The sequence below is a fragment of the Epinephelus moara genome, chromosome 24, assembly GCF_006386435.1.
Source record: "Epinephelus moara isolate mb chromosome 24, YSFRI_EMoa_1.0, whole genome shotgun sequence".
NCBI classification, from domain to species: domain Eukaryota; kingdom Metazoa; phylum Chordata; class Actinopteri; order Perciformes; family Serranidae; genus Epinephelus; species Epinephelus moara.
Window position 1 is genome coordinate 34227879 of NC_065529.1, and position 13085 is coordinate 34240963.

At 41.6% G+C, this 13085-nt stretch overlaps 1 protein-coding gene across 1 annotated transcript; it reads right to left on the minus strand.

Moving 5' to 3' along the window:
* Positions 1-516: 516 nt before the first annotated feature.
* Positions 517-12540, minus strand: LOC126386561 (cytochrome c oxidase subunit NDUFA4). The gene is made up of 4 exons (XM_050038973.1): positions 12342-12540; positions 6232-6317; positions 3132-3195; positions 517-722 (listed from the first exon to the last, which is right to left on the minus strand). Exons 1-4 carry the CDS (start codon positions 12381-12383, stop codon positions 666-668), a joined length of 249 nt encoding a protein of 82 aa, XP_049894930.1. The 5' UTR covers positions 12384-12540; the 3' UTR covers positions 517-665.
* Positions 12541-13085: the final 545 nt, after the last annotated feature.

Here is a 13085-nt window from a genome sequence, read left to right on the forward strand (position 1 = left end):
CGTTGAGTTACAAAGTCCACTGACCTACAAGTCCTGCAATTCAGCACAAATCGCACTGCATATAAACAATGCAAGCTGCTGGTTGCTGTTTATGTTTGTCTTGGTAAAAGAACACTGAACAATAGCCGTGCACTGGGTGGAGGTTTGTCATTACGAGCAACCCCTTTCACATAAATGTAGACATTTGATCCATTGCCAAAAGTTTGATCAGTGCAGCTTTGAAAAAAGACTGTGATTCACTAACAGTTTAAAATTTGCCATTTGGCTTTTTGGCATCAGACTCTGACTTTTGACCTCTCAGCCGAGGGTTTCACACAAGAAAGAGAACTAACAGAAAGTATTAACACAGATATTCAAAATTATTACTGTGGCCTGAAAAAGTTCAAGATTAACTTTCATCTCTACTGTCCACACATAGTGAAATATTTTCTGGTGAACTCATCTGTATACTGTAGTAGCATGCAACCACATTAATCATGCACTGAAGAACCGGCTTCTTCCTCATGTAATCTTTAATAGTATTTGTTCTCAGGGTTACAGTGTTAATTCAGAGCTGCTGTCGTGAGGTGAATCTGAGGAAACATTCAGGAAGACGTTTCACATCACTGAGGTGACAGCGGGAGGTCCTGCCAAACTCGTTGCCCCTGGAGTTGCCTGGAGGACCTTTAGAAGTCAGGGCCCTCTTTCTTCAGGTTCTTGTAGTCTGTGTTGATGGCCACAAACTGTGTAAGGCAGAGGGAATACATTTAAATCTGTTTTGCTTAAATTAAATTCATCAGTGCCGTCTTTAGGAGAATGCATGGGGGGGGAACAAGAGAGGCAGGGTGAACATTTTTTTTCCCCTCGAGAGCAAATATAGATGTACACTCACCCAAACACACTCAGTGTATTTACCATGATGCTACTGGCTCATTTATTTCCCGGGTTTTCATCTTGCAGAGACTTTTAGGACAACAGTTTGCATAAGTCATGGGTAATATAAATATTGTGTGACTGCATGCATGTGTTCTGCATACATCTCAACCGTCCAACCATGAAAAACACACTTTTTTCTTTTGCCCTGGCAGTGATTATTTCCTCCCCGTGTATTTTTCTTGATTGGTCTGCCATTAAAACCCTCGCCTCCCTCCTCCCTCCTCCCTCCGCTCTTCCCCACTCCCCCCTCCTCATTACGATCATTGTTTGGACTTCAGTGGAATTTCGATGCGAGACCTTTGCCTTGCTATCGAGAATTAAACATGCCGTGTCCTGACCTTTTGTCTGCAGCGACTTTCATTCCACTGGCAAGCAGCGAAGCCTTGAAATGCTCAGAAAAACGCTCTTTTCTCTGAAAAACACATCAGCCAGATCTCCTCTTCTGGGACTTGTCAGTTGGTTGTTTTTCTGCTCTATTTTGGGTCAGCGTTGATAATAATATTTTCATTAGTTTGTCTGAGGCCCTGGCCTTGTTCAAGAGGTAAGGCAAATTATTACCGACCACTAAAAGCTCCAGGCTCCATCTGCCTTAATTTGTTTTTGAAAGACACTTTGTTTTCCTTTGTTTGAACAAAATGTGAAGAAAGCCAGGAAGCAGCCATGTTGATCTGACATCGTTTTGCCAGCATTGGTTGGTCCAGATCTATTTTGGTAGGTTTATAGGAGATTTACAGTGACTCAAGGAAACAGTGCCGTGCTTGTCTAGCTTATTTTTCTGGCAGATATGATTGGTGTGAGCAGGCGTGTGGTCGTTCAGTGTGTGATTGGGAAGCAGGGTTGGGCCAGTGTAAAAATTTTCAAACCAGCTTGATAATAAGCCAAACACCGGACCGCGGTACCAAATTATTTCAGGTGTCGCACTTGACTCAACAGCTGCTCCGGAGTGGAACATAATGAGTGTCCCAGCAGCAAACAACTGGCTGACTATCACGCTGCGTTGCGTGACATCAAAGCTCTCGGTTCACACTGAATCCATGAAATATGCAATTCTGTTACTTCATCTGAACAAACCATGTAACTATCAGCTGTGTGCTCGAGATCAGACTGGAGACGTAAACTCTTAGAAGTTGGGTGAGTAGTCTACTTGCTGTCGTCCTACCTTTTGTAACTTTACTTTTTAAACAGAAAACACCTGTAATATATTATGATACTGACTGGAAATGACTCACAATATAATGGACAGCAACAAGGTTGTTGTTAGTGATGGTCATTTAGCTCAGTGGTTCCCAACTGGTGGGTCGCGGTCTATTGTGAATGGACCGCACGTGACAGAAAAATGTCTCAAGTTTGTTAAAAAAAAATTCTGGCACAGAGCTTTTATTTTGAAGTGTTGTTTGTGGCTGTAGAGTGAGGAGTAATGGACAGGTTCTTGACAACATGGCCAACCCCAAGTATGACGCTGAATGTGTTAAACTGTGTGGACCTTGAACTTATGACTAAAGAGAAATCTGGACCCTGTGGCTGGACCAGTTGGGAACCACTGATTTAGCTTACTGGAAATTTTAAGCTCTCTGGCGATCTCCCTCCAGCCAGCCTCCACCTTATTTAGGTCTTTGTAGTGTGATAAGATGGTATCGTTAAGATAATTCCTCAGCTCAACTTCATGAATCAGCCATTCCTCATCCATTGCGGCACTTTCAACGTGAGCATCAGGAAAAATAGATACAGGTTGTCCGATAAAAGTTTAGCTCAAACCCATGCACTGCGTCACTTGCAGCCAGTTTGGACACATCTTTTGTCAGCTTCAGATCCAAAATGTTGTCATATTGGCGCATTTTTAGTTTTCCTGGGAGACTAACTTTGCTACGTCTCCTCTCGTCATCCCAAAAAACACATGCACTTTCTAGTAAACAAACACAATGTGTGCAGCTCCTCCCCACTCCCATTTCTACTGAAATTTGATCTCCTTCATGTTGCCGGCCTCGGCTCACAGCCTGTCAGACACTCGTGGCTTCGTTAGTCTGTTTATAAACTCACTAATATGATAATCACATTGTCATACTGCTTATTACTAATGCAATACAAGTTGGATTTAGCACCGTGACAAATGTCAGTTCAGCCTGTTTGCATTAAATCAAACTGGTTTAAGTTTGTACACTGGACCAGACTGGCCAAAACATAAATCAACCCAACTCTGTGGGGTAGCATATAGTTACCTTATACTGGTAGGTTGGGTCGAGCTTGTTCCAGGGCTCTGGGTTGTTCTTTTTGTTCCACAGGCTGGAAATGTTGTTAAATTCAGGGCATGCAGAATAAAGAGAGGAAGAAGAAAGAGAAAAGACAGGACATGAGGATGAGAAAGGCATGTGTGATGGAGGCAAAGAGCAAAATAAAGAGCAGATGCAGAAAAAAAGAAGACTTTGAGAAGAGAAACAGACCAAGATGTTAACAAATAGGAGGAAAACTAAGACAGAGGAACAGAAGGAGACAAAAGGAGATAAATACATAGATGCTGGATGGAGACACAAGTTGGAAAAAAGGGAGAGGTGATTATGAGATGAGGTGAACTCAGCCCAGTGACTTGGCAGTGCTCCTCTGTTCATTAACCAAAGTCTGGATTGCACAGCGCTCCACTGCGACTGTCCATCCCTCCTCCCCCATCTGGCAGCACGTCACGCCACCAAAGCACAAACAAAGAGACCGGGAGAGGCTGATGGAAGTGCGGGCATGTCTCCCCCTCGCTCTCCATTACCACAAACACTAGACAGTCTCTGAGAGAGAGAGGCAGCCACAGACCGCAGCACTCATCATCAGCTGGTGATGAGGTCAGGCTTTATGGCTGACCCTCAGAACAAGTGGTTCTGTGTGGCCCAAAATAGGACACGAACAGGGCACATATACTGTATGTGTGCAGCCACTGATGTTCAGTGCAGCTGCTGAGATGTCACAGTTTAATACAGCAGACTTCATTTGTTATGAACTTTAATTCAACATATATAGCTATCAAAAAAGCTTGTCTGGATTCTAGTATCAAATTCAGTAGATGGCATTAGAGTCTGGGTTTGATGGCAAACAAATCTGAGTCCAGTATCTGCTTATTGAGTCCAAATATTTTTTAAATCCCTTATTGAAATCCAGTGAGGTTTCAATTTCAACATTTGTAGAGGGTCCCAACATTTGAATCAGGGGGCCGAAATAATCACAGATATATTAATCAGATACTGTGTGTTTGCCAGTAAGTACTGTTAGACAAAATGCTGTACAGAAATGCAGATGGTTTTTGAGTTCATAGCCTGTGCTAGTGTAGTGGTTAGAACACTCGTCTCCCATGTGGAAGGTCCAGGGTTCGAAATCCTGCTGGGGTCTAAGTCAGCATGTGGGCGCAAGAGGTTCCCACCGCTGAATCAAATGGGATCAGATTTCTTAAGGAGGCGTCAAGATAAGATGGTAGCTTCGGAATCTGAGCCAAGTCCTCAATGAGGGTGCGTCTCAAGCCTGTTGTAGACGGGAGGTTTCAGAGGCAAAAGCGGATTCAGCCTGTGCATCATCGAACAATAAGCTTATTTTTTAACTATAAAATGTCCTGTTCAGTACGCTATAGACCTATGTCTTGATCACAAGTCCATCCATCCAACCATCCATCCAACCATCCAACCATCCATCCATCCATCCATCCATCCATCCATCCATCCATCCATCCATCCAACCAACCAACCAACCAACCAACCAACCAACCATCTATTTTCATCCCCTTATACGGGGCCCAGTCGCAGCGGCAGCAGGGTGAGCAAAGTACCAGCTCCCAGGCCACATGACACATATAATCCCTCCTGCGTGTTCTGGTTCTACCCCGGGACCTCTTACTGGGTGGATGTGCCCTGAAAACTGAAGGCACCCACAAGACTTTTGCAACCAAACTTAAGAAACCCCAATCAAAATGTTTTAAGTTAAGTGTAATTGTCAAAAAATGAATAGGCCATTGGCCCCAAAACACTAGTTTTTTGATATCTGATTAATGTTTCCAACCTGTAGTTAAAACTGGTAGACAATGACATGAGCAGCATAGCTTGAAATTAAAGGTGTAGCTTCCTCATTTTGCACAGTTTACCTCTGACATACTTGCCCCAGTTACTGGAGGTCCAGATTCATAACTATCTAACTGAGAAGATTAAGATATTGGTATGATATGATTAAGTTTAACTAGGAGATTCTACCTCCTGGAACTGACTTACTAAAGGACAATCACTATTTTGTTGGTCTTGTTGAACTATAAAAACACACAATACACTTCTAATTGTAGATTGGTGTTACAGAAAGGTGCTCCCTCCAACTTATATAGGGACCCCACACATAATGACATGTAATGATAGTTCTTACAGTTTATGGAGAGCAACAATTTGGCCAAAACAGCACTCCCCATGCTAACAGATTTCATTCACGAATAACCAGAGTCCTAACTCTTAAAACCAGAAATTTTGCGAATCTCTCGCTGTCAAAACTTTTAATTATGACGATTCAAAAGTGACTTTAGAGTAAACAAACATGTCAGATGACAGGTATAAAGAACTAGCTGTTAGTTTTTGCACTACTTTTTACAGGAAATTCACTAAGAAAAAAGACATATTTGGATGAAATCATGGAGACACCGAGAACATGGACTATACATGTTGCAGCGTGACTTGGAGGTGTGTAATTTCTGAGTTTAATCCTATTTTATATTGCATCAAAACCCTCTGCAACCTGTGGGACCGCCGGCGATCCTCGGTTGTCAAATTGTCAGAGTGGAACATGTTTAATATATGTGATTTGAAATCGTGCGGCCAGGACGGACTTCAGAGCAGATCGAGGGTTGTAAAAAAAAACACCTTCAACATACCTCACACACCATAGGAAACTCTAGCAAGATGGTTACTAGAACCATCAAAAGACTGGGGCTTTACTGGCCATTGTTGGAAGGTGAAATCAGGCACAAAATCTGCTTGATCGCCATGTAGTCGGTACCGAGGTACGACTGATTATTTGCTGTTGGGTTTTAAAAATGAAAATCCTGCAACCTGAATGTTTGGTGCATTGCTCTTTGCTAATAAGAACAAGTGAGATTTATTTGCCTCTAAGCTCAGCCAGTCTGAGTTTATTTCCATGCTGGACCCAGATCCAAAAGGGAACTGGCTATGGGAACCAAACGCTGTTGGCAGGATCGGATACCCAGCTTTATGTATTCAGGGTTTGGATTCAGCTGATGATAATCTCACAGTATCAAAAACAAGGTGGATGATTACTGCAGCGGCTACAAGATTAGACAGATGACCATCTTACGTGACATGAGGTCCTCTTGCCAGACGGATCAGATAGAAGGTGGCCCCTGTGATGCCCAGAGTCAGGAAGACAAATTGAGGGATTAACTGAGGAGAGGAGAGCAGGAAAGCATTAGTCCCAGTCCAGACCACCGAGACACATGAAGGTAAACAAACATATTCCATCAAGTGGTTGGCTGTGATATGTACCGTGAACATACACCTGTGTGAAATACACACACACACACACACACACACACACACACACACACACATATACACGCGTACACGGGTAGTTGTTATTCCTGTTTTTCCTCTCCCTGCCCTCCTCCATATGCATGAGGCCCAGGCCATGTGTGAGGCAGCTCACTGTCAGCCCGGGTTGAACGGGCAAGGACGTGGTGGAAACGAGAGCTGCTGCATCTCTGTGTGTGCGCCAGCCTCTCCTCCTCAACACTATACCTGTCAGACTGAGCGACAGCATCACACAAACACACACACACACACACACACACACCGCACACACTGAGAGGGAGACATATGCATATACTCGCACACATAAGGCACGCAAATGAGCTTACACACATACAGCCTGAGCACTCAAACACACAGGCACAGATGTGTGCACGCCCACACACACAGATGCACTTTATTTGATGGCGCCGAGCGGTGATGATTACAGGAATTAAAAAAGAAAAGCACATTAGGGGGACAGGGGGATAATGTGATATGTCATCTTAAACACCTAAAGCTTAGCCGTGTCAGTCCTCTCACCACACAGCATCTATTCATCAACACTACACCGCTATACATTTCCTGTCTGCTCTGCTACGTGATACTCTATGTATGAGACCGAGGGAGAGGGGGAGAGAGTCACACCACTGTCGAACAGCTGTTCTCAGCCCACACAGATCTAGTCAAGCTGTTGAGAGATGACAGTTTGATCAGGTTGAACTGAAGGATGTCTCTACTCAGCTGCATCTAGACATCTGTCTTCTGTCTGATTGTGTTGCCGCTTGCCTTGTTGTTGATTAGGAGAAAGATAAAACTTTGATATTCATTACCTTAAAGCTGCAGTGGAGAGATGAGGGAAGTATCTCTCCACTTAGCACACAACTATTTAACAACTCCAACTTGGAGCATCCTCTTCATGCTTTAGTCTTTCATTCAAGTGATAGAAGCCCAAGTGTCAGGATTGTAAACACTCTGAATAGGGCTGCAACCAATAATTATCTTCATTGCAGACTAATCTGCGGATTACTCGCTCAATTAATTGTTTCATCATTTTTTCTATTAAATGTCAGAAAGCAGTAAAATATCACAACTTCCTAGAACCCAAAGTGAGATCTTCAAATTGCTAGGTTTGTCCAGCCATCAATCCAAAGTGGTCATTTAGGATTAACAATCAGGAGGATAGATATAGTCTCAAATGGAAAAGATAATTTAGTCACATTAAAAGCCCTTGAAACTGCACATAATCAGATAATCAGCCCTTTTATTTGCAATTTATTTGTTTTCCTTAACACATTGTATATGCTCCACAGTGTTATAGCCCTGTAACCCTGATGCTGACATTATATTCCCTTATCTTTTTATGTAATATTTAGGGTTGGGTAAGGGTACAGACCAAATTGCGTTGATACTACCAGGTACTGATTCAAGTTAAATCCATCAGTGCCAAATGCTGGGACCCGAGAGCACATCTGGGTGAAAAGAACGCTGGGTTTAGAGAAAGGCGGAAGTGCTGCAAAGCGCCCTGGAGCCAGGAAGCCAACCACAGAGCTCAGAGGCCGTCAACGGACCTCCGCTTAGCTTCAAGAGATTAGATTAGGAGGTTAGATCCAAATTCTTACAGGAGGCTAAAGCTACCACTGTAGTGCCAGTATGCTGTGATAGTTCCGGCATCTGGTCTGTTTTGTTTTGTTTATTATTTTGGTAATAGCCCAGTATCACTGCTACACACACACACACACACACAGACACACACACAAGCAGACAGACAAACAGAGACAGAAGCGCGATGTGATTAGAAAGGAGCAGATGAGCAGAATTACATTTTAGTCCACTACGTCACCCTGCAGCTGGTTCAAAAATGACGTATTGTTCAAGCAACATATTTGTTATTACACAGAAAATTAAGTACCAATAAAAGGCTCTGTTGGGTTCTGGCACCCAGTGTCGGGAAGGTTACTTTCAAATTTAATAAGTTAAAAATCACTAGTTGCCCTGTAAAAATATAATAAGTAATGCAACTGTTTTTATTATTTCATCAAAGTACTGCAACTTATTACATTTGATTAATTTTTGAATAATGTTCCAGCAAATGTTTTAAACTGGGCATTAAAGCTAAGAAATTCTGGAAATAGGCTGTGCCAAAAGAAGACATTCCTGCACGAGGAAAAGATGCAAAGCAACAGATTTTTAATTTTAAATAAAAAAAAAAATTTTATATGAGCTTTTTACCCAAAATAATACATTTGGCTCTATCCCCTTTGCAATTGCCAAGATTTGATTAGGAACTGGAATTTAATTACATATTTTTTTCAGTAATTGATTACAATAACATTTGTTTTATAATTTAGTTATGTTACATTTAACGAGTTGCTCCCCAACACTGCTGGTACCACAACCGTTATCACTTCAAATGTGAACAGTACCTAACCCTAGTAATTATTTATTTTGTACTCTGTCATTTTGTTGTACTTGTTATGTCTGCTTAAAAAAACAAAAAACAAACAAAATTTAACAAAAAAATTGGTAATCATATATTCTCACTTTTGAGAAGGTGGAATTGGTGTCTCTGTGTGTAGAAATGATTTGAACCATTATTGAATTAGTATCATGGTAGTCGAAGATTAATTTTCCTTTGAATGACTAATCAATTAATCGACTAATCGTCTCAACCAACATAAATAGCTGTCATTATCAATTTATCTGTTATTTGTTCATTTATTGACTTTTTGCATAATCAAATTTTTTTCCCACTATATTATCACAAATTAGGGAAATATACCTGTCACAATTTCTCAGAAGCCAAATTTATGTTACTTCCTTTTTTTGTCATATCGACAGTCTAAAACCCCCAAACTATGGCACTGACAGTTATTTAAGAAAGACAAAAGTGGCAGGGCCTCATATTTGACATGCTGACACCAGTAAGTGTTTGGTATTTTTGTTACTTAATGACTTAACTGATTAATTAAAAAGCAGAATTGTTAACTAATCGATTAACTGTATTTCAGCACCGGTCTACTGTCTTAGTGTCTGTTCAGTGTTCTCACCCAGCATGGGTTTAATGTTTACTGAATTCTTCCACAAGTTGTTTCACTGTGAACTTCTCAGCTTCCCCAAGTTAACCCTGGAAGAAAAGTTCATCATACACACCAAGTTTTTACTGCACACACACACACCAAGTGCCACTGACTGCAGACGCTCAGCTTCGATCATTGAAGTAAACACAAACAGCCGCGCACACACAAACACACAGAAGCAGGTCAGCTTTGATCACACACAACACACACACTAACACACACTAACACACACACACACACACACACACTCACACACAAAGCGAATAATCAAGACAGGCCTGTGTGTTGGGAGCTGTCCACTCCCCAGTGCTGATATCTTCATATCGTGCCACACAAGCGAGTGTTTCACGTTCTACCATTGAATCTGACCGATATAGGAAGTGTTATATACTCGCTGGGGTTCGATACTGTTGCTGCCCTTATTACTTTTCTGGTGCACTGCCAAGCCAACCCCGTCAATCCATGAATTTGGGTCACCCTCAGCATAGCTCTGAGGCAACAGGAAAAAAACAAGCACAGACAGTTTCTGTGTCTTTCTTTTTCTTTCTTGCCTCATTTTAATACGATAGCAATAAAGTGAATTAACATGCCATGATACAAAATAATTACGTGCCGTCACAGTACTTATCAATGCAGTTGATCACATCAGTAATTAGACTTAACTAATGTTCTTTGTAAAGAAAGACTCAGAGCTCAAAGGTTCACTGACTAGTGAACTAGTGATACCATGGTCTTTATTCACCTAAAGGAGCTGGCCAAGGTAGAGTTGGGCGATCTTCTTCATATCTGATCGTCCTATCGCCATCTAGTGAAATCGCCGATGAACGATGACCGCGGTCATTATGTACGCCGCTGAAACGTTCACTTATAGCCTCTCTTTGGTGTTTGAGCAGCTTTATAAAACTCTTGAACATGTAATGGCTCCTTAATTAGCAAGTTGACTTAACATAGACGGCATATCTTTTCAATTTCTCCTGACATTGTGTTTGTTCACCGCTCCGCAACATGCATGTGAGTGCCCCCCCCCCCCCCCCCCCCCTGCCACTTCAGATCTAAGTAATACTGCAGCTAGGGACTGTTTTCATTATTAATCAAACTGCTAATGTCTTTCTCAACTGATCGTCGTTTTGTCTACAAAATGTCAGAAAATAGTACAAAATGCTCATCACAAGTTTCCAGATCCCACTGGGACATTTTGGAATTGTTTGTTTTGTCTAACAGCCCAAAACACCATGGCTGCCTCCAACTAATAATTTTCCTAGTCGACCAACAGTCGTCATTTAGGGCCATTAGTCGACTAGTTGCCTGCATGTTTACAATATTAATTTAATTATTAAATGATATATTTTGGGCGGGGCAACACAATGGTTTGAGTTGAAGGTGTGAGGAAGAATAGTATCAGTAACATTGTTAACACTGTGCTACATTACAGAGAAATACAAAACCGTACTAATGAACCTTCATTAATATAGGCCTATATTTTATCTACAAGTGCACGTCACACAGTGAGCGAGCCGCCTGTTATGCTAAGTGGCTAATGGACATGTAGCTACTTCCATGTTTCAGATGATACGTCATGTTTGTAGTCGACCAATGAAAATGAATCACCTTGGGTTCGTCCTTCACCTTCTCAAAATGATCCCACACTTTGGATTTCCTGCCCTGGAAATTAGGGGCCGGCCCGTCTTTAACCGCCTGGAAAATGCAGGGTATAGCTTATTTAGCTGAAATCCTGAGTGCAGAGCTGATCTTCTTCCAGGCGCTGTTTGTAAGTGTGTAGACCTATCGTCCGTGGGACAGACGTAAAGCTCTGGGTAGCCCTGCACTAACATGATCAACTTCTCATGTTTATCAGACTGAATATTTACAGAAGAAGGGAAAGATATTTGTTGGCTGTGATTGGTTTGTAACGTGACCCCTGTCTGACTGCTGAGCGTGGCCTCTTCCTGTGTCTGTCCTTTCAAATTAAATTCCCACATGGTCCAGTCATATATGTTTTGATTTATTTTGACAAGGTGCAGCTCCTCGTAGAATTTCCCTTTTTTTTTCTGCGACTAAGCGACCAATAAAATCTTGCCATCTAATTGACCTTTGTGGTCGACTAAAGTTTGGTCCACTTAACAGAGATTTTCCATCACATTAGCTCCAGAAAAGCAGCAAATCCTCATTTTTGAAACTGACATCAGCAAATTTCTTCCACTTTTGCTTGAAAAACTACTCAAATAGGTCTTTTTTGTAAAAGTGTATTTAGGAGCTTGAAAAGAAGATTGGGTCCATATGTAAATACTATATGTGAAATTAAAAAAAAAACTTCTCTTTTAGGTACAGTGATTACAAACTTCAAGTCAGTGGAAAAACTGCTTCATATGTCCATATATTCTGCACTACTGTTGGATTTAATGCTTTGAAAAATATTGTTATTTTTGCTATTTTCGACACCAGCAGAAAAATTGACATTGAGGGCATAAAATTAAAATGTTTTACTTTACTCGTCTTTTCTTGGTTAGAGGCAGAGAACAGCACAATGACTGTAGGAAACATTCATAATAAGGGAGCGAGTAGCACAGCTGGTATTGATGTATTGATATGTGGAAAATGAGTGTTAAAACTGTTCTCAATAAATCAGTATTTTTGGAAATACTCTGCACATAAAGTGCACATATGAACTTTCTAACCAACATCCCAGAAAAGCCATACACAACAAAGAAATCAATGCAACTTTCCATTTGCAAATGTCTATTTTTAGACCTCGTGGACACATCGATATGTGACAATAAGATGTTAGTCATAAAAATAGATCCATAAATATGATGCAACCTACCCCAGGATGTTTCTTCGCGTGTTCAAACATAGTCTTAATCATCTTTGCTATTCTTCCAAGAGAAGAAGCAAGTAAATCCACCAAATACAAACTAAACCATATAAAATGAAAAAGCGACAGCTAGCGTCTGACAGATGTATCCATGTGAATTAAAGTCTCTGTGCAGATTTATAGAAAGAGCTGTTTGTTAGCTGAAGTATGGAGTATGTTGGCCAGCGCAGTGAAACCTGTTGCCAATCCCCTCCGCTCTGTCCCTAACCCTCCTCCCATTGGATGACTGAGAGGGTCAGGGGGGAGAGAGGGAGAGACGGTCCTAATCCTCATAATCACATCTGTTGAGGACACTGTACGTTTCCACTGAGGCTCATCGGGTACTCGCTGTCCTAAAGTGTGTTGTTATACAACAACGAAACAGCAGGTACTTAAAATCAGATTTTTACTGACACAACAGATACAGACTGACATTTTCCAAACATTTTCCTCCTGGAGGTGCAGCAGCAGTGCAGCCTGCTCTTATAATGGCTTCATGTTTAGACCTCACACCCAGAGTGCCACCATTGTGTTGGATAGTTTCATGTTATATTGTCGTTTCTGAAATGACGAGCCACTGCTTTTATGGATAGCCATCACTCTAAATCTTCCCCCAGCGGCCATTAAAGGTTGCTGCTTCTGCAGAGCATCTTGTTCAGCGTGAAGAGGAGGGAAGTAATAGCAGCGTTCAACACGTCCCCGGGGTCGAGACCT